The sequence below is a fragment of the Primulina tabacum genome, chromosome 6 (assembly GCF_025594145.1).
Source record: "Primulina tabacum isolate GXHZ01 chromosome 6, ASM2559414v2, whole genome shotgun sequence".
Lineage (NCBI taxonomy): Eukaryota > Viridiplantae > Streptophyta > Magnoliopsida > Lamiales > Gesneriaceae > Primulina > Primulina tabacum.
The window spans coordinates 14,013,068-14,036,893 of NC_134555.1; the positions used below are offsets into that span (position 1 = coordinate 14,013,068).

The following is a 23,826-nucleotide window of genomic DNA, read 5'->3' on the forward strand; positions in this document are numbered from 1 at the left end:
TCTCATGGCTCTGTGGAAAGGATTAATAGAAAGATTTGAACATATAAGAGAAGTTATACTTCTGACCGCCTGTGATAAATGGAATATGTTAAGATTCTAAGATTTTAAGAAAGTTAATGATTACAATTCGGCGATATATCGAATAATCTCGCAATTAAAATTTTGTGGACATGAGGTTACGGAATCAGAAATGCTTGAAAAAAATTTTTCCACGTTTCACGTATCAAATATAACTCTACAGCGACAATATAGAGTGCGCGGATTTACGAGATATTCTAAACTTATCGCATGTCTTCTTGTGACGGAAAAGAATAATGAGCAGCTAATGAGAAATCATCTGTCCCGACCCATTGGATCAATAGCATTTCCAGAAGTAAATGTTGTAAGTAAAAATGAATTTAAATCTGAAAATCAAATCAAAGTCAAAGACAAGGTTTTGGTCGAGGTCGTGGTCGTGGACGTGGACGTGGAAGCGGTCGCGGTCATGGTCGTGGTCACGGCCGTGGTTTTGAAAACAATCGAGATAGTTACTTCTATAACTCATCTCAAAAGGACGTCACGAACCACCCACTGAAAATGCATCATGAGAACATGAGTGTTAATAATAATCACTCAAAACGATTTGAAAGTTCTTGTTTTAGATGCGGCACCTTTGCAAGCTCTATAAAGAATCGATAAAGGGGAAAGAAAAAGAGACCAAATTCACTAAACGCAGTGACCGTTTGAATGATTCAACTCATTTTGATGCTATAAATTTTCTGAATGATTTCTCTGAAAATGATCAATATGCTGGTGGAATAGAAATAAAAAATATTGATGCTGCAGATTTTCTCAACGATTTCTCTGAAAATGAACAATATATTGGTGGAATATAAATTTAAAATAATTTATTTTTCATGTATCCATATGATAATGTTTTATTGTATAATTATGATATGCCTTATATTTTTCAATAAATTACATATGTATTGTCAGTAATTTTTTTCATTGCCTATTTTTTTGAAGTTAAAATATGAAAACTGCTATGAACAAAGCTAAACAAGGAACTAATCTCATGGAAGTTTGCATATCTGATAGTGGTACAAAGCACACTATTCTCTGTTATAAAAGATATTTCTTGGAACTAAAACCAACAAAAACGATGGTGAATACAATATCATGTCCTGTAGAGTTGATAAAAAGGTTGTTATAAAGCACATTTTTTGTTACCTAATGGTACAAAATTTATTATAAATGATGCTTTGTATTCACAACAATCGAAAAGAAATTTGTTGAGTTTTAATGACATATATTCCCATAGGTAAGATACTCAAACAATAAATGAAGAAAATGAGAAATATATGTGTCTTACCACATATAAATCAAGAAAGAAATATGTAGTTGAAAACCTACCAATGCTCCCTACTGGATTGCATTATACATATATAAGTCCAATTGAATCAAACATGGTAGTTGATAATTCTTCAATACTGATTAATTGGCATGATAGATTAGGACATTCTGGTTCAACAATTATGCGAAGAATTATAGAAAATACACATGGTCATCCGCTGAAAGACCCGAAGATCTTTCAAAATAATAAGTTTCAATGCAAAGCATGTTCTCTTGGAAAACTTATTATAAGACCATCACCAGCTAAAATCCAAACTGAATCACCTATTTTTCTTGAACGTATTCAAAGTGATATTTGTGGACTAATTCATCCACCATGTGGACATTTAGATATTTATGGTATTAATCGATGCTTCCAGCGGATGGTCACATGTATGTTTATTATCAACCCAGAATGTGGCATTTGCAAGAGTACTTGCTCAAATAATAAAATATCAGAATCAATTTCCTGATAATACAATCAAGAAAATTAGACTCGATAATTTTGGAGAATTTACTTCCCAGACTTTCAATGATTATTGTATATCAATGTGAATCACTGTTGAGCATCATGTTGCTCATGTACATACACAAAATGGATTAGCTGAATCATTGATTAAACGTCTACAACTGATTGCTAGATCGGGGACATGCAATTTTACATTCTGCTACATTAATTCGCATCAGACCAAGTGCATATCATAAATACTCCTCATTGCAGCTTGCATTTGATAAAGAACCAGATATTTCTCATCTGAGAATTTTTGGATGTATGGTATATGTGCCAATTGCACCGCCTCAACGAACAAAAATGGGACCTCAAAGAAAAATCAGAATTTATGTAGGTTATGATATCCCATCAATCATTCGATATCTCGAGACTCATACATGCGACGTGTTTATAACAAGTTTTGTTGATTGTCATTTTAATGAGAAAATCTTCGCAATGTTAGGGAGAGAAAAGAAACATATCGAAAAGAAAATTATATGGTATACATCATCATTGTTACATCGGGATCCAAGAACTAAACAATGTGAAAAGGATGTACAACAAATTGTGCATTTGCAAAGTATAGCAAATCAAATACCAGATGCATTTGCAGACACAAAAGGAGTAACTAAATCATATATACATGCTGTAAATGCCCCTGCTTCGAATTGAAATTTCAAATAAACAAATTGAAGACACTCATGATGTCATTAAATGCTTGAAGCGTGGAAGGGCCAATCGTTCCAAGGATAAAAATCCTCAAAAAAGAAAAAAACATAGAGAAACACAATGATCACAAAATAGAGAATAATATTCATGTAGAAATACATGATGATGAAAAGGTTATGTTAAAAGCACAAACTGATTAGAATCGTAAAATCTCTATCAATTATATTAATACTGGAAAAATATGGAACCGAAAATATATAAAAAAAAAATTGATAAGGTATTTTCTTACAATGTAGCATTTGACATCATAAATGACAATGAAGATCATGAACCAAAATCTTTTGGTGAATGTAAAAATCGACAGGACTGGATAAAATGGAAATATGTCATCCAGGTTGAATTGGATACGCTAAATAAACGTAACGTTTTTTGGGCCTATAGTTCTTACACCTGAAGGTGTAAAACCTGCTGCGTACAAATTGTCTTTATTCGAAAGCGAAATGAGAAAAATGAAATAGTAAGATATAAAGCTCGACTTGTTGCACAAGGTTTTTCTCAAAGGCTTGGAATTGATTATGAAGAAACGTATTCTCCTGTTATGGATACAATTACATTTTTGTATTTGATTAGTTTGGTGGTATCTGAAAATTTAGAAATGCATCTTATGGATGTTGTCACAACTTTCTTATACGGATCACTCGATAGTCATATATATATGAAAATCCCTCAAGGATTTAAGATGCCTGAAGCACAAAGATCAAAATCCAGAGAATGTTATTCTGTGAAATTGCAAAGATCATTATATGGGTTATAGCAATCCGGCCGAATGTGGTATAATCGGTTAAGTGAACACTTAATGAAAAAGCGATATATAAACAATTCAATATGCCCTTGCGTTTTCATTAAGAAAACAACATCCGAATGCGTAATTATTGATGTATATGTTGATGATTTAAACATCATTGGAACGAATAAGGAAATTCAAGAAGTTGTGTCGTACTTGAAGGAAGAATTTGAAATGAAGGACCTTGGAAAAACAAAGTATTGTCTGGGTTTGCAAATTGAACAAAAAGAATGTGAAATATTTGTTCACCAGTCAAATTATACAGAAAAAGTCCTTAAACATTTTAATATGAATAAATCAAATCCTTTAAGTACTCAAATGGTTGTTCGATCATTAAACATAGAAAAGGATTCATTCCGTCCATGTGAAGATGATGAAGTTATTCTTGGTCCAGAAGCACCATATCTAAGTACTATTGGTGCCCTTATGTATCTTGCAAATTGTACAAGACCTGATATATCTTTTTCTGTAAATTTATTCGCAAGATTTGGCTCATCTCCAACAAAAAGACACTGAAACAGGAATTAAATATATATTCCGTTATTTACGAAGAACGACAGATTTGGGACTTTTGTATTCAAAAGATACCAATCAAAGCATAATTGGTTATGCTGATGCAGGGTATTTATCTGATCGACACAAGGCACGTTCCCATACCGGATATGTATTTACTCGTGGAGGAAGTGTAATTTCTTGGCTTTCATAGAAACAAACACTCGTAACAACTTCATCAAATCACGCCGAGATTATTGCACAACATGAAACAAGTCGTGAATGTGTATGGCTAAAGTCAATGACTGAACATATACAAATCTCATGCGGATTATCATTCGACAAGAAGCATGTGATACTGTATAAAGATAATGCTGCATATGTTGCTCAAATGAAAGAAGGATATATAAAAAGCGACAGAACTAAACATATTCCCCCTAAGTTCTTTGCATTCACCCAAGAGCTTGAGAAGAATAAAGATATTGATATTCGTTACATTCAATCAAGTGAAAACTCATCAGATCTCTTCACAAAGACGCTTTGTACGATAATATTCGGAAAGAATAGATATAATATTGTGATGCACAATCTACGACATTTGTGAAGAATTGTTTGTGTTAACATGAGGGGGAGTTTACGTGACTGCACTCTGATGTGAATCTCCGTACGAATAAATAGCAAACACGATTAAAATCGAATCGCGCCCTCTATTCAATAACGAACAAGGATCGATGTGTTGTCCCGATCTTTTGAATCAAGTGTGTGTGTTGTGATTTTCACCTCTAAACTATGAAAAGTTTAACAACAAATAATCACGGAATAAACAATCGAAAACTCGACGAACCTTCAAAGAACAAGTCAAAGACAATCCGCACAAGCACGAACGACAAAAGCCGCAAAGTAAAACTTTGATTAGTTTGATTTTGATTTACAAAGCAAAGCCTTGAAAGAATTTGAGAGAAAACTCAAGAGTTTGTATAAACTCAAAATAATGACTAAAAAGTGTCCCCAATTTCGTGCAATATGTTTACATATAATCAAAGATACCAAATCTAGTTACCAAAATAATGCAAACTCTAAAATAGGAAAAATCTGCGCCGCGCGCATATGCGCGCCCCAACTCGCGCATATGCGCGAAAGTCTCTGCCTATGTCGCCCATGTGCGCGCCACAACTCGCGCATATGCGCGCAAGTCTCTGTTAAAATCTTCGGTGTCCAGTACCCCTCGCGCATATGCACGCCCCTTTTCGGCGCATGTGCGCGAGCTTGCGCATATGCGCGCCTTTCCTTCCCGCATGTGCGCAAGATCTTCTGTCCAGATTTGCGCTCCGTTTTGCATGGATACTTGAATAATGTTCAAATGATTCCCATGAATCACGAACCTTTCATCACTCTGTACTTCGCTTGTAAATCCGTCTTCGTTGCTCATAAGCCCATTCAATGCTTCTTTGAACCTCTTCAGACGTCCCCTCGTGATTGGTCCCTCCGGCAACTCTAAAGGGTCCCATGCTTTCCTTGGGGGTTGATCTTCCGTGTTTGCATCATCCTCCCCTTCTTGAAAAGGATTTGTCCTCAAATCTAGTTCGTCACCTACATCAAACAACGACAAGTCACTAACATTAAAAGTAGAACTCACGCTATACTCACCTGGTAGATCGAGTTTGTAGGCGTTGTCATTTATCCTTTCAAGGACTTGGAATGGTCCATCTCCCCTAGGTAGTAGTTTCGAGCGTCGCTTCTCAGGAAACCTTTCCTTCCTCAAGTGTAGCCACACCCAATCACCCTTCTCAAAGACCACCTTTTTCTTCCCGTTGTTGGCTTGTTTGGTATATTGCTCATTCTTCTTCTCTATGTTGGTCTTGACTTATTCATGCAAGCTCCTAACAAATTCAACCTTCTTTTTGCCATCCATGTTTAACCTTTCACTCACAGGTAAAGACATCAAATCCAACGGAGTCAAAGGATTAAAACCATATACAATTTCAAATGGCGAATAATTTGTAGTTGAATGCATGCTACGATTATACGCAAACTCAACAAATGGCAAACAATCTTTCCAATTCTTTAAGTTCTTTTTAAGTATAGCACGCAAAAGTGTTCCTAAAGTCCTATTAACAACTTCAGTTTGCCCATCCGTTTGAGGATGACAAGTGGTAGAAAACAACAATTTTGTGCCAAGTTTAGCCCATAACGTTTTCCAAAAGTAACTCAAGAATTTAACATTGCGATCAGAAACAATAGTCCTAGGCATGCCATGCAACCTAACGACTTCTCTAAAGAACAAATCCGCAATGTTAGATGCATCATCAGTTTTGTGACAAGTAATGAAATGTGTCATCTTAGAAAATCTATCAACAACAACAAATATTTTCTTAGTCCTAGGCAACCCCAAAACATAGTCCATAGAGATGTCAATCCAAGGCTCACTAGGAACAGGAAGTGGCGTATACAATCCATGCGGTTGTGTTCTAGACTTAGCTTGCCTACAAGTTATGCACTTATCACACACACGCTCAACATCACGTTTCATATGTGGCCAATAGAAATGTTCATGCAATGCTCCTAAAGTTTTGGCCACCCCAAAGTGCCCCATTAAACCACCCCCATGTGCCTCCCTAACAAGTAATTCACGAATTGATGACTTGGGAATGCACAATTTGTCTTCTTTAAACAAGAAACCATGATGCAAATAAAATTTGTCATGTGGACCATGCATACAAGTTTCAAACTCACTCTTAAAATCATCATCTAACACATATAACTCTTTTACATGCTCAAACCCCAAAAATTTTGACTCCAAGGTAGAGAGTAGTACGTACCTCCGTGATAGTGCATCGGCCACTACGTTTTCCTTACCTTGTTTGTATTTTATGATGTAGGGGAATGTTTCAATGAATGCCACCCACTTGGCATGCCGCTTGTTCAACTTTTGCTGCCCCTTAAGGTGCTTAAGAAACTCATGATCCGTATGAATCACAAATTCCTTAGGCCTCAAGTAGTGCTGCCACGTCTCTAGAGTCCTCACAAGTGCGTAGAACTCCTTATCATACGTGGGATAGTTCAGGGCTGCTCCATTGAGCTTCTCGCCAAAGTACGCCACTGGCCGACCTCCTTGCATCACGACTCCACCAATACCTACACCTGAAGCATCACATTCAATTTCAAAGGTGTTAGCAGAATCAGGTAAAACAAGTAAAGGAGCATTAATTAATTTTTGCTTAATAAGGTTAAAAGACTTCTCTTGCTCCTCGCCCCAATGGAATGGAACGTTCTTCTTGATTACCGCCGTCATTGGTGCTGCCAATGTGCTAAAATCCTTTACAAACCTCCTATAGAAGCTTGCAAGTCCATGGAAACTTCGGACTTGGCCAACAGTAGTAGGCGATGGCCAATCTCGAATAGCACTTACCTTGTCTTCATCCACTTGTATCCCCTGTGAGCTTACCACAAAACCAAGAAAAACAAGTTTGCTTGTACAAAAATCACATTTCTTTAAGTTAGCATATAGATTTTCAGCCCTTAGTGTGATTAGCACAAGTTTCAAGTGACCAACATGCTCATCCAAGTCTTTGCTATATGCTAGGATATCATCAAAGTAAACAACAACAAATTTTCCTATGTATGCACGCAAGACATGGTTCATTAACCTCATAAAGGTGCTAGGAGCGTTAGTTAAGCCAAAAGGCATGACCATCCACTCATATAACACGTACTTGGTTTTAAAAGCCGTTTTCCACTCATCACCTTCCCTCATCCTAATTTGGTGATAATCACTCTTCAAATCAATTTTGCTAAATATACAAGCACGATGCAATTCATCTAACATATCATCTAGTCTAGGTATGGGATGCCTATACTTGATGGTTATATTATTAATTACCCTACAATCCACACACATACGCCATGAGCCATCTTTCTTAGGAACTAATAAAACAGGTACGTTACAAGGGGACATGGACTCACGCACAAAACCCCTATTTAACAACTCACTTACCTGCCGTTGAAGCTTCCTTATTCTCCTCCGGATTGCTTCTATAAGCTGGACAATTTGGCAATGCACTCTCGGGTACCAAATCAATTTGGTGTTCAATTCCCCTCAATGGTGGTAGTCCTTGAGGTAGCTCCTCCGGAAATATATCATCAAATTCCTGCAAAAGTGAAACAACAATGCTCGGAAGGGACACGGCTATACTTATAAACAATTAACACAAGTGGTTCATGTGTGTGTAACAATTGTTTCAACTCACTTTTTTGGGTCATATATGATTTATTATTGGCCTCTTTCCTCTCATTTTCTTTTCCCTCAATTTCTTTCCTCTCATTTTTCTTTTGCATGGCTATCTCGCTCTTTTTATCACTCTTTTTTTCAGCCATTTCATTTTTATTTTCAAAGGCTACCTCACTTTTTTGTTCACTCTTTTTTCCGGCCTCATCTCTCTTTTTCTTTTTTAATTGGTCCTCCAACACTTGCTTTGGGGACAAAGGGAGCAATACAATGGATTCCTTCTTCAATACAAATGAGTACTTATTTTTGAAACCATCATGTGTCACCCGCCTATCATATTGCCAAGGTCTACCCAACAAGATATGACATGCATGCATGGGTATCACATCACACAAGACCTCATCCACATACTTCCCAATAGAAAAAGACAACAAAACTTGTTTGTTCACCTTCACCTCTGCACAATCATTCAACCATTGAAGTCTATATGGTTGAGGATGCTTTAATGTAGGTAAACCCAATTTTTCGACCATCTCAACACTAGCCACATTAGTACAACTCCCCCCATCTATGATTAAATTGCAAACCCTTTGATTCACAAAACACCTAGTATGGAACAAGTTCTCTCTTTGGTTAGTCTCCTCTTCCTTGACTTGGGCATTCATGATACGCCTAGTCACTAGTGCTTCACCTACAACCGCCTCATACCCCTCATCAGGATCCTCTAACGCAGGGATCTCTTCATCATCATCACCCTCACTATGTGACTCATATTCACCATAGTCATTTAAAATCATTATCCTCTTATTAGGACATTCACTAGCAATATGACCCAACCCTTGACACCTAAAACATCTAGTATCTCTAGCTCGAGTAAGAGGAGTATCAGATTTAGCTTGCACTCCTTGTTTAGGCGCCTCTTGTTTGGTCTCAACCTTGGGCTTGGTCACCAACTTGCTTTCATCACGTTTTGCCCCATTTGGTCGCCAAGAAGTTGACGAACTCCCACTTTGATTGGTGCGGCCAACTCCTCGCCTCTTGAGTTGTTGCTCCACTTTTACGGCCATTTGCGCCATCTCGTCTAGATCCAAGTAGTGCCTAAGCTCCACTTGATCTTGTATCTCCCTGTTCAAACCACAAAGAAAACGTGCCATGGTTGCCTCACTATCCTCCTCAATATTTGCCCTAATCATGACTACTTCCATCTCCTTATAGTAGTCCTCCACACTTTTCAACCCTTGCCTCAAGGTTTGTAGCCTCTTAAACATCTTCCTATAATAGTGATTGGCCACAAACCTCTTCCTCATTACCCTCTTCATCTCATCCCAAGATTCAATAGATCTCTCATTATACCTCCTTCTAGTGGTCACTAGTTGATCCCACCAAATGAGAGCATAGTCTAAGAATTCAACCACCGCCAACCTCACCTTCTTTTGTTCGGAGTAGTGGTGACATTCAAATACGAATTCTACCCTCTTTTCCCATTCTAAGTACGCCTCCGGGTCAGATTTCCCATGGAATGATGGAATCTTCATCTTAATACTACCCATGTTACCATCTTCTTTATTCCTATCATATCTGCCCCGTACGGCTTCTCTTTTTCCTCTACCGAATCCTCTACCTCTTCCATTCCTATCCCAATTTTCATTTTTGCTCTCCTCATCTCCTCCCAAATCATACTCCTCCTCTTCTTCTTCTCTAACCAAATCTTTAGACTTAGCTTTTCCCCCACTAGTACTAACTTCAAGCCTATTCATCCTCTCATGTAATGGCTCCAACTCAACCCTCATCATTTGACTAAAATGCCCAAACAATGCCTCCATTTGAACCTTAGACAACCCCGGGTTCGAACTATCTCCTACCTCCCTCTCCATTTAATTTCAAATTTTTACCTGCAAGAAAACGTTAGTAGAAAACAAAATGATCCTCACCCAAATGCTCACGGTCACTCCAAAAAAAAATTCACTCGTCTCTCCTCTCTTATTTTTTTGCTCACAACACCGTTCACTCCAAGGAAAATTCACTCGTACTCAAGTAATGTCACTCAAATTCGAGAGTTCTCTCTAGGTGCTCAAGCTTTGTATTTTAGTATATCAAACAATCAAGTTTCAACTCGTGAACAAATGTGATCGAATCACTTGGACTGCGTAGACAAGCAATTTGAAGATAATTAATTATTTTTTTTTACTGTAATAGGTAATTGAATTCATTCTATAAAGAAAATAGAACAAAATACCACAAAGAAATAATAGGGAATTTTCGGATTTTTTTTTTCCTCTAAGAATTCCGAAAATTCAAAGAAAAAAATAAGGCACAAAATTTCGTGTATCACAGATTCACGAACGACGAAGAATAATAGAACAAGTCAGATCTGAAAGCGGAACGAAAGAAAATTTAGATCTAATAATAGAACGAAGGGTAAACTTACTTGAATTCAATGAGCCAAAGCTCTGATACCAAATGATGTGAATCCCCGTACGAATAAATAGCAAACACGATTAAAATCGAATCGCACCCTCTATTCAATAACAAACAAGGATCGATGTGTTGTCCCGATCTTTTGAATCAAGTGTGTGTGTTGTGATTTTCACCTCTAAACTATGAAAAGTTTAGCAACAAATAATCAGGGAATAAACAATCGAAAACTCGGCGAACCTTCAAAGAACAAGTCGAAGACAATCCGCACAAGCACGATCGACAAACGCCACAAAGTAAAACTTTGATAAGTTTGATTTTGATTTACAAAGCAAAGCCTTGAAAGAATTTGAGAGAAAACTCAAGAGTTTGTATAAACTCAAAATAATGACTAAAAAGTGTCCCCAATTTCGTGCAATATATTTACATATAGTCAAAGATACCAAATCTAGTTACCAAAATAATGCAAACTCTAAAATAGGAAAAATCTGCGCCGCGCGCATATGCGCGCCCCAACTCGCGCCTCGCGCAAATGCGCGAAAGTCTCTGCCTATGTCGCGCATGTGCGCGCCACAACTCGCGCATATGCGCGCAAGTCTCTATTAAAATCTTCGGTGTCCAGTACCCCTCGCGCATATGCGCGCCCCTTGTCGGCGCATGTGCGCGAGCTTGCACATATGCGCGCCTTTCCTTCGCGCATGTGCGCAAGATCTTCTGTCCAGATTTGCGCTCCGTTTTGCATGGATACTTGAATAATGTTCATATGATTCCCATGCATCACAAACCTTTCATCACTCTGTACTTCGCTTGTAAATCCGTCTTCGTTGCTCATAAGCCCATTCAATGCTTCTTTGAACCTCTTCAGACGTCCCCTCGTGATTGGTCCCTCCGGCAACTCTAAAGGGTCCCATGCTTTCTTTGGGGCTTGATCTTCCGTGTTCGCATCACACTCTTTTTCCCTTATTGTAGTTTTTATCCCAATGTGTTTTTTCTTGTAAGGTATTTAACGAGGCAGTATAAAAACACGTAAAAAAGACAATCATTATATCATGATCATCATCACATGGGGGAGTGTTAAAAATTAAGATTTATTGAATGATGAAAAATAAGAGTTGAAATATTTGAATGTTGAAAATAAGAGTTGTAAATATTGAAAATTAGTGTGTGATGATGTATTTATTTTAGGATTATTTCCAAAAAAAATCTATAAATAGGTCTCTCAATTTGTGAAGAAAAACGCAATTGAGTTAGAGAAATTTTATAAACTGTAGTTTGATATATTTTGTGAGTTTGAGATTTTTACTTATTAACGTAAATTTTTTAATATATATATATTCATACACACACATACATATATATCCATTGCATACAGTCATACTAGATAATTATATTGTATCCATATATCATATTGTCTTAATTGAATATGTCGTATAGTCCATTATGTCTATGCACACACAAACACACACACATATCTCTTTACTACTAGTTGTATAATTGATTGTCAAATATTATATGTCGTAATCTTTGCTAAATATAATATAATTGTGTTGATAAAGTTCAAATATAATTCACATCGATCGGACGAAAAATCAATCACATATAAATTATAACTGCTAATTGTCGTATAATATTATTATTGACAAACATAGTCAAATGTAATTGTAATTGTATATTACATTGTCAAATGTAACATATTCATATTTCTCATACATACATAAATGAACATATATTTTGATAAGATGAATACTATCTTGTATCTAATTACCCATCAAACAAGAATTAGTATAACCTACAAAAACTTAACCAACCGAATAAATGCTATTAATCGATTCTAAACAATAAAGACGATCAACTTGCCAATACAACAAACAGTTAGAGTATATACTCATGTGATCAACATAGATAAATACCTTGATTATAATTTAATACAAATGAATCGTAATTCGATGTTAAAACTCATTTGTAAACACTCTATAATCTAAATCCGTTCCTACTCGATTCAACTTCCTAAAACATGGATAAAGGTCACTTGAGCTCGAGACTAGCATTTGTGATGTTGTGAACCCACGGCTAGCTGTATTCCTGAACCATTGAGGGTCACACAAGCACTGGATCACCGTTGAGAGAATAAATTCAAGTAATTGAATTTATATAAAATTATGATATAGTAAATTCAATGAGTTGAATTTATGATAATCAAATTTTGAAAAAAAAAATTCAAGGAGTTGAATTTATGAGATAGTAAATTCAAGAGATTGAATTTATGAATTTATCAAATTTGGAAAAAATAATTTCAAGGAGTTGAATTTATAAGATTTGGTAATTTAAATTATTAAACTCAAAAGTTGAGTTTATAAATATTAAATTAAATATAATGGGCATGTAGAAGTACAAACCCAACATACTAAATAATTAAAGTTCTTAATGGACTTTGATTAATTAATTAAACTAGTTGGACTAGTCCAATTCATTAATCAAGTCCATTAATATTAATTAAGAGGCACAAATATTATATTATGGTAATTAGGTCATAGAGGTTTTATCAAAGTAGGAGACTTAAACCCTAGCCTCAACACACAACCACAATCTCGAAAAAGACCTTCTCCCCCTCCTCAAGAATTCGACCATCCTCTTTGAAAAAGGGGTTGAGCCGTCTCTCGGTTTTTTATCTCAACTTAAAAATCTCTTCTAATTTTCTAGTGTAAGTTAGAAGATGAACTAATCTTATAGTCGTGGACCTGATTCGAAGAATAAAAAAAGGAGTTCTTGAAGAAAGTTCGTAGAGAATTTCAACAAGAGCTATGTCCACTAATACCGGAATAGATGGAACCGAATGAATTAATTCACTAAGGTATTGTTTGGTGTGCATGATAAAGGGTGATTGATTTTTAATCCATCACTTATCATGTGTTTGGTGTGCATGATTAAGATTATGATAGGCCCGTTCAGCCAACACCCGGCCCGCACTGTATGCATTATTATCCTCTTGTTGGTAGATATATAATCCTTTGAGGGAAAAATGGATGATGTTTGATTAATTTAAATTTTTCTTTAATATCCTAAAGTTTAAAATAATTATAAATTCAACAAATTTAATAATATTTAAATATAATTTTAAATTTGACTAATATTATAAATAACATAATTGTTATTTATCATATTTTAATAATTATTTATTTTTAATCGTAATATTATAATTGTTTTTAACTATTATTTAATATTCAAATTTGTATTACTATTTTAATGATCACGATAAATGCATATTTATGTTATTATCAGATTTTAATTATTTTCTATAATATTAATTGATTTTTTAGTTGTTATCGAAAATTAAAATTAATGAAAATTTAATAATTAATATAATATTTTAATTTTATTTATAATTTTGTAAATAAATTAATTCTAGAAATTTTATTTTAAGAATATATTACTAATTAATATATGATGATGATATTTTAAGTAAATCATAATATAATTAACAAAAATAATCAAGCAAGTTAAAATCATGTCAAATATCATATAATTTATCATAATGTGTTATTTATCCTTACTTTTTATTTTATAATCACTCTTATTATATATCATTTACTTATCCTATCACACGAACCAAACGATACCTAAAAGTTTAAATTTTAACACCCTTTGAATGTTTATTCAATACAATCCATACGAGTGTCCAAATATTTTGATTGTCAAAATAAAATAAAAATTTTAAACTTTTGTTGCGTTTGGGCACGAGAGAGAACACGATTCACAACACAAACTAAATGATTAACAACATGCTGATACAACAAATTCAACAACAAACTAATCAACATTCAAGTACAACATATTAAACCAGAAACTGAACAACTTATCTACACAACATTTTGTCTATGCAGGCATTTTTCTGTGATATCAAATTCAGGACATACATTGTATTTTTTAATTCGTTTATGATCAAACTCTCTAAAATGGAAATTTTTCATTTTGTGCTCTACCATGTTTCCTCTTGACATCAAGGGATAGTATATCAAATTTAACATAATTTGGAACATTCTATTCATTTGCTGTAGGAACTGAAAATATGCTATCCACATAAGTGAGGGCCCACATTTGAGATATGTAGTAAAGCAAGCAAAAATTATACAACTCCAATTTTGCACCATAAATCACCCCAATTGCATGAGCACATAAAATTTTATTGATTTGGAATACTCGACAACTAGAAGAGTTTTAGATAAATTATCAATTTCATCGTTCCCATCACCATATACTTGATACTAAATGTATTAAGTTGAGATGCTTTTAATGCATTTACTATGATGATTAATTTTGAGGAAATAACGGTCGTATTTTGCAGGCTCCATTGAAAAGTTGCAGAAGGAAGGAAATTTCGTACGTAATTTAACAAATGCACGCGGTTTCACACCTCAAAATTCGATTATAAATAGAGCTCCCCTTTCATTCTGAAATCATCATTTCTTCGAGTTTTCCCTCATTTTATAAGCATTTGAGTGCTTAGTTATATAATATTTGTGAGGTGTTTTGTTTTCCTGTATTAAAAGAGTGTGTTCTCTATGGAAACACAGTGAGTGAGTTGTTCACCATAAAATATTATAGTGGAAATCTTTTCATCTTGCCCGTTGTTTTTACCCTAATAATTTTTAGGGGTTTTTCACGTAAATCTTAGTGTCTAGTTTATTTTTTATTTTCATATTTATTATCTCAAATTACCGCACGTAGGACCAAAAAGTGGTATCAGAGCCTTGGTTTAAAATTTCTTAAAATTTTGAGCATGCTCTGTGGTTGCAGCCTAGACTGATCTTCCACATCAGAAAAGTTTTTTTTGAGATTTTTTTTTATTAAGGCGAGATTATTTTGTCCAGTTTACTAAAATTGTTGTAGACATAATGGCGGGAATGTACGAGATAGCAAAGTTTAACGAAAGCAATTTTATGCTTTGGAAAATAAAGATACAAGCAATTTTAAGAAAGAGGAATTAGAGACAAAGGATTCGGCAGTTTGCCCTGCGGAAGCAGAGCTAGCATAAGGTTTTGAATTACCAGTCCAATGTACTATTTTCTTGGCGGCTATTGGAGATAGACCGGTGGAAATTACAGATGATGGAAAGTGGAATGAGATGAATGATAATGTTGTTGCAAATTTACACTTGACTATAGCAGACGAAGTATTGTCAAGTATCTCTGAGATAAAAACAACAAAAGTTATCTGGGATACTCTGACAAAGATGTACGAGTTCAAGTCGTTACACAATATGATTTTCCTAAAGAGAAGGTTTTATACTCTTCGGATGACGGAATCCTCATCAATGACCGACCATATGAACACACTAAATATATTTTTTGCCCAACTCACTTCCATGGGACATAAAATAGGAGAAAATGAACCCTGCGGAGCTTTTACTTCAAAGTTTACCAAATTAATATAATCAACTTTTCATCAACATAACCAACAATATTCTTATGGACTTTCTAAAATTCGACGATGTCTTAACTGCGATTCTCGGTGAAGAAAGACGGCGCAAGAATAAGGAAGATAGTTTGGTAACTTTGAAGCAGGCAGAGGCTTTGCCGATGATAAAAGGAAGATTTATGGACCGTGACTCCAGTGGGAGCCAAAGGCGAGGTAGATCAAAGTCAAGAAGTAAGAAAAAAAAATATTTGCTGCTTTAAATGTGGTGGTAAAGGGTACTTCAAGAAAAATTGTACGAGTATCGAAAAAAATTCTCAAGAAAATGTGGCTAGTACGTCAGGCGGTGGTGAAATATTATTCAGCGAAGCAGCAACAGTTGCAGAATGCAGGCACAAATTTTGTGACACATGGATTATGGATTCAAGAGCGACGTGGCACATGAAGTCTCGGATAGAATGGTTTGATCATTATGAACCAGTCTCAGGAGGATAGGTATTCATGGGAAATGATCATGCATTGGAAATACCTGAGGTCGGTACTATCAAATTTAAAATATTTTATGACAACATTCGCACCATACAAGAGATACGACATGTGAAAGTTTTGTGGGGGCAATTGGATGACATCGGGTGCAAAACCCGTATCGAGAATCGGTTCATGAAAATTGTGAAGGGTGCGCTTGTGGTTATGAAGGCGGAAAAAGTTGCTGCAAATTTGTATTTACCTTTGGGAGAAACACACAAAGAGGCAGAACTAGTTGTTGCATCAATTGGTTCAGGAGAAGAATTAACAGTGTTATGGCATAGAAAGCTTGGGCAAATGTCAGAACGATGGTTGAAAATTCTCTCAGAACGAAAGCTGCTGTCATGACTTACAAAATTGTCGTTACCCTTTTGTGAGCACTTTGTTACTAGTAAACAACACAGATTAAAGTTTGACACTTCTATTACCAAAAGCAAAAGCATATAGGAGCCGATTCACTTAGATGTTTGGCAAGCACCGGTTGTGTCCCTAGAAGATGTTGGGTGTATCCAATCAAGAAGAAATTAGACGCTTTCCAGATCTTCAATTAAAGTTTGGGTGCATTTCCTGTGATGATTAATTTGAGGAAATGATGGGTCGTATTTTGCAGGCTGCATTGAAAAGTTGCAGAAGGAAGGAAATTTCATACGCAATTTAACAAATGCACGTGGTTTCACACCTCAAAATTCGATTATAAATAGAACTCCCCCTTGCATTTTGAAATCATCCATTCTTCGAGTTTTCTCTCATTTTATAAGCATTTGAGTGCTTAGTTATATAATATTTGTGAGGTGTTTTATTATCTTGTATTAAGAGAGTGTGTTCTCTTTGGAAACACAGTGAGTGAGTTGTACACCATAAAATATTATAGTGGAAATCTTTTCATCTTACCCGTGGTTTTTACCCTAATATTTTTAGGGGTTTTTCACGTAAATCTTGGTGTCCAGTTTATTCTTTACTTTCATATTTATTATCTCAAATTACCGCACGTGGGACCAATATGTTGATCCAACTTGAAACTAATTTCTGAATTGCATCCGATAGTGCTGCAACATGCATCTCTCTTTCAGTCTTCAGTTTAGCATTTATTGACTCCACCCCGTTTGTCATCATTATATTGTATCAAGTGCTAAGGAAATGAGCTCTAGAACATTTTTGGGAGATAAATGAATTTCAAGATTCGATGCAATGTTAGGATTTCATTCTTTCAAACATTAGTACAAGTCATCAAATTTGGACATTTTGTATGCATATGTCGTTTTAATAAATCAATCTATCACACCCATGCTGCTGGATACTCTTTCAAGGTTCTGTGAAAAATGCCAAGAACAATGTGCACGTGGTGGATGCTCATATACACTACGAACAACAATAATAATAGATATATGTCTATCATAAATGATTATAAAATTTGGATCATCATGAATAAATTCTTTCAACTTATGCAAAAACCAAGCTCATGAATCGTCGTTTTCAGAATCAACTATGGCCCATGCTATAAGATATTGATGAAAGTAAACATCTTGAGTCATATTAACAAGAAAACAACATCTATATTTGCACTTTTTAAATTTTTCATCAATAGATATAATAATATTTCTCATTCTATGAAATCCAGTAATGCATGCCCTATATGATAAAAACATAATTATAAAAAATCTACCTATTGAATCTGTCACCAAATCAGTTTTCGAACATTTTTATTCACTTTCTTAATTTTGTGCAAATATGCAAGCATAATTCTATATCTCTCTTCAAGACTACCACAAAATATATTCAAAGCAAGTTGTTTTCCTTCCCTGCTATAAAATAACTAATAAACACCTCTATTTAGCATCATCGTAATTATGAATTTTAGTTTTGGCATGCTTAATTATCATTTTAAAATTTCCAACCAAAATATTTGCTGTAAAGGTAAAGTTGCTTGTCGACTCTCATAAGTGAGATCACAAGTATGTGTAGTACAATAAGTACATGTTGAGAACCGATATGACTTCTTTATTCGTATTTCACGTACTTACCAGCTGCAACTCTGTGATGCATCCAACGACATTAATTTTTTTTTTGTTGATTTCACAACATTCATCTCAAATGAGACATTTAAAAATATTTTAATCAACTCCTTCTAGAATTCTTTCTTGCTCTCAAACTCTTGACCAGTGAGTAAATTTGACGAATCATTAAAAGAGTAAGTCATATTACCTTCACAATCCAGCACAGTATCCAATAAAGTAGAATCGTGCATATTTTTTTTTGGATGACAAAATTCAAATTATATGTTTTGTGTTTTAGACAATATAAGCTCATCAACATGGTTATCTGATCCACAACAATTTCATGCTCGGCTATTACGTCCACCGCATTTTCAAACTCTCGTATTTCATTGACCACATTTTCATACTCTGCTATATCATCGTCAAAATCATTATCAAAAAACACTCTATCAAAACATACATCACATGTTCTTTCCTGACCACCATTAACTTTAGTTTCACAATCCTCAAAACTCTCATTATTAAAATCTTCACATACTTCAACATCTCGGACATTGTCATTTTTTAGTACTTGTTCTAATGCCACATTTTTTTAATGATTTCAACATAAAGCAAAAGTCTAACACTCAAATCACCAAAATGCATATATGTTGTCATTGCCCAGTGAGCTACTTATATAGATATGTCTAGGATTGCCTATCTCCAATTTCGAAATACTTAAATACAGGGTTAATACCCATTTTCGTCCTTTTCGTTAACCGTTTTTCCCATTTCAGTCCCTCATGATTTTTGACTGCTTAAATAATCCTTCATGTTTTCAAAATATTCCCGAATTGGTCCCTACCGTTATCCTGACGTTAAGATTAACGTTGACTCATATCACGTGCCACTCACATGATCATTTGTTTATGAAGGCAGTCAGTCGAGTATTTCTTTTCAAAATTACTCCCCCACCTGTACAAGAACCCTAATCCCCAAATCAAACGATGGAAGGAAAGGGAATGTCGAACTCGAAGAAAATGTAGCAATTCCAGATTCATTGATTCCATTACAACATCTGCCATGGTAAAGGCTTTTAATTATTTTCCATGATTTTGTTGTAGCTTCTCGATTATTATGTCAGTAGCATTCGTATTTTGTGAACTTTTATGTAATTTTGAAATGAAATATGTATGTATATATTGTATCTCAATATTTTCGAATTTAAATTTCGAATGTGGTTTATCAATATTTTGGTAAATTTTTAGGATAATGATGGAGACCAACTCGAAGGTGGTTTATCAAAAATTTTAGGATATTTGTTAGGATATTTTTCTAATTTCGAAGGTGGTTTATCAAAATTTTTGAACAGAGTAGTAGCATTATTATTTTATTACAAATTTAGTTTGTATTGTGTAACTTTCTCTGTGATTTGCTTACGTGATTTTCATGTTTACTTTATGCATTTTTTTTTTTACTTTTGAGAAATTTCTTATTTAATGTAGAGGAAAACATATGTTGTATTTGTTGGACGAAAACCCGGTGTTTACGAGAATTGGGAGGAGGCTCAACTTCAAGTGAATAAATACAGTGGAGCTTCTCACAAATCCTATTGGAGTAGAGAAGAGGCACTGAAATCTTTTGATGAGTACATGAAAAAACAATCTGGTGGAGCTGCTACTTTTAACTCTTACGAGGCAAAATGTTCAAGTTCAATATGTGATGCAAGTTCGAGCGGAAAACCGAAAGAGTATGAAAGAATAGCCCAATTAGTGGAGGCTCAAATGGAATTAGAACGTGAGAATCGAAAAAATGCATTGAAAATGGAAGAGTTGTCTTAAGAGCTCAAAGAAATACTACAGTCTCTACACCTTGGTGAAGATAAATAGAGTTGTTGTTGCTTCTGTTGGTGGCGCAGCTAGTGAGGCACAGCTAGTGATGCATGTGTTTGTATCATTTTCGATTATCCTGCTCTTGTGTAAACACTGAAGTTTCTTTTATATATTATGGGATTTGAATTAACAATGCAACAATCTGTCTTCAACAATGACTTGAGTAAGATGTATAATATTCATCTTGTGTTTGCAACTGTGATTGTTAATTATTTGTGTCCAAATTTTAGATGTATGAGTACCAGCACTATTACGAATAGCAGTGTCAATTCAAATGCCAGCACAACCAACACCATTAAAATGTTGGATCAGCACAACCAACACCATTAAGAGATTTCTCAATTCAAATACCAGCACCATTAAAATGAAGAGATTTTCAAAACTACAACATTTACTTCCACAACCATTAAAATCCAACAAAAAATAAATAACATATCCACAACCACTACTTCCATAAAATGTAGAATCCAATAAAACAAGATAACATGTCATCAACCACTTGTTCCAAAACCATCCTAGATTTTGATGATGATCCAGTGCTTTCAAGATTTTGATGATGATCCAGTACCCTTTTCCTTTGCGGCATCTTTCATTGAACGACATCCATTTGATTCTGTCGGTGTTTTTTCCTTTGATCATCCAATGAAGCTCTCAAACTAGACACAGTTACGAAGTTCCTTCCGCCTTTCACAATAACATGTGTTTGTTTGTTGAGTACTTTATCGACCTGAAAAAAAGATAAATAAACTCAAACATATCCAACTCACGAAAATAAATGTAAAAGGTTTATTTGCACTTACATTAACTGATGAGATCCTGTTAGAGCTGCCAGTAATTGTTACTCCACTTGCTCGTTGTCGTACTACCTGAAAATAAACATTTAAATCCAAAAACTTTTACATAAATTATTGTCACTTAAAATAAACATAAATACACAACAAGTAATTTATAACCTGTAATTTTTTCCTTTTTTTGAATGCTGCTTCAGCACGTTCAACAGTTTTATTGGAAATGAATCTTTCGCTTTCATTTGACGTTGTGTTGCCTTGTCCAGTCGCAACAAACTCGGCTTCATTGCATGTTTGTGGTGCAAATTCAATGTCACCGATTAAATGCTCAATATTATTTAGATAAAAATTAAAATACGAAACTTCAATATCATAAAAGTAACTCCAGAACATCACCTATATCCATTTCATTGTAATTTTGCGGTGTTTGAATTTGACCTCTGTCCATTTCATTGTTTTCTTGTGTTGGCTTATCTAAACCACTTGCTTTGGTTATATTGCAACTCCTTTGATTGTGTCCAAACCCACCACATGTCCGACACTTGTTGTTTCGTTTCACACCTTTCAACTTTGATTGTCTTGAAGCAGGAACTTCATCAGGTTGTCGCCTTCTCAACTTAGCTGGCCTACCAACTTTTTCTTTATAGATTGGTGGTAATGGAGGAGTTAACTGGCATTCAGGCCACAGGGCTGGTCCATTAATGGGCATGATGGAGCGCGAGTAACACTGCTTGTATTTCAAAACACCGTAAAAACGATGTACATAAGCCTCGGGGTTCTCTTGCTTACACCAAATAGCACAAACAGCATGTGCACATGGAATTCCAGTCAAATCCCATTTCCTACAACTGCAAGTCATCCTACACAGGTCAACAGAGTGCTGCTGGTGTAATCATGTGATCTGAAAATGTGTCTCATCAGCCATCAAAGGACTAAACACAGCTGGTTCCTTGCTATTCTTTGCCAACACAACTTTAATTTTTGGACACATCACACCATCCCATTTCTCGGCCTTTTTCTCTGTTCGTTTGAAACCTAACCATTAACAAATTTCTTAATGTTTCAAACATTGAAATGATTGGTTTTTCTCTTGCATCTAAAATCATGCTGTTGAAACACTCACACATGTTGTTAAGAAGTATATCACATTTTGGAATTGTGCTGAAGTATGCCTTGGACCAGTGTTGTTCAGGATTTTTGCTCAACCAGATATAGGCATCATGATTGATCTTCTTCAAGTCTTCCATCCGCCTTTTGAACTCTTCAACTCTTGTTGCCCTAGCCGCAGCCCAAAGAGCATTTTTAATCCCCGCACCTCTGAAACCATCGTGTTTCATGTTGGTGTATAGATGCCTAACACAAAATCTATTTTCGGCATTTGGAAACAAATTCTCAAAGGCAGGAATCAAGCCTTTTTGCTTATCAGACATGAAGGTCCAACCATCTTCATTCTCAAAGCCAATATCGTTATTCAACAACTGCAGAAACCACATCCAACTATCCTTTGTCTCTCCTTCCACCAATGCATAAGCAATAGGAAAAATGTTGTTATTTGGATCTAGGCCAACTGCTGTCAACAACTGCCCACCAATATTGGTTTTCAAAAAACATCCATCCACTCCAACCACAGGTCTACAAGACTCCTTAAAACCTTGTTTACAGGCCGAGAAGCACACATACAGCCTCTGAAATTTTGGCGCATCATCTCCATCAGTCAGTTTCAGAATCACAGATGCACCTTCATCGGACCTTCTTAGTTCAGCACAGTAATTTCTTATTTGGCTAAATTGTTCCACTATGCTGCCATCAACTAGCTTTAATGCTTTTTTCCGACCCAAATAAGCTTGTTTATATATGAGGGATACATTCAAAGTAGATTTAACCTCTTCTCGGAACTCTCTGGTACCTAACTTAGGATTTGATTTCAATTTACTCACAAAAGTTTCACCTAACCAGCTTGACTTGATGTTTTTGTTCTTAACATTCCAATAGCAGTTTTTGTGCTCAGGTTTAAATGTCTTTATCTGCCAACAACTGTCCTTATTCACTGGTGATACATGAATAACCAATTCACGTCCTTCATTTTTGCACACACCTCGAAGCCTACTTTTATCATTCTTGACAAAGTTCACTACCATCCCTCGTCTGATACAATGACTTTCTATAGCAAACTTTGCCTCTTTTTTTGAATTAAATATCATACCAAGCTTCTAATCAGGATTTTCAGAGTAGGCATACATTTCGAATTTTTGTGAATCTTCCTCTTGAGAATCAAATGCACTCTCTAACTTATCATTTTCTGCACAATCATCATCTCCTTCATCACTTTGCATTCTCTCAAACAAATCATTGGAAATATCACCATCATGACTATATTTCCCCCTTCTCCCCTAATATTATCATCTTCATCGAAATCAAACTCACCATCATAAAATTCTGCCTCATCTTCATCAGTGATTCCAACCGTTGTTTTCGGTTCAACTTCTTTTTGTTTCTTTAAAACACCAGATGCATCTATCTCATTTATTGAAACAAATTCATCATGTTCAATATAAATTTTCACTTCAAAGTTTTTGGGGACGTGGTTCCTAATTTGAACCACATCAGCATCACTTTCCAAATATCTACCATTGCTCAAAGATTTACCGATTTTGTGCCAAAATCTGAACTTATCTTTCTCCACGCATCCTACTTGCTCAGCATAACCCCAGAGTTCAATCAAGCCTATCT

The 23,826-nt window shown here is 35.2% G+C and overlaps 1 protein-coding gene across 1 annotated transcript; it reads right to left on the reverse strand.

Annotated features, from left to right (window-relative positions):
- Positions 1–21,988: 21,988 nt before the first annotated feature.
- Positions 21,989–23,234, reverse strand: LOC142550063 (uncharacterized). Its single transcript, XM_075659303.1, has 2 exons — positions 22,220–23,234; positions 21,989–22,131 (listed from the first exon to the last, which is right to left on the reverse strand). Exons 1-2 carry the CDS (start codon positions 23,232–23,234, stop codon positions 21,989–21,991), a joined length of 1,158 nt encoding a protein of 385 aa, XP_075515418.1.
- Between the last annotated feature and the right edge of the window lie 592 nt (positions 23,235–23,826).

What these genes read in the sequence shown, in the direction of transcription:
- LOC142550063 (XM_075659303.1), bottom strand. Translation starts at nt 23,234, where the DNA reads ATGGTAGTGAACTTTGTCAAGAATGATAAAAGTAGGCTTCGAGGTGTG. An exon ending in TATACTTCTTAACAACATGT is followed by an intron (nt 22,132 to 22,219) that starts GTGAGTGTTTCA and finishes GTTAATGGTTAG; the next exon opens with GTTTCAAACGAACAGAGAAA.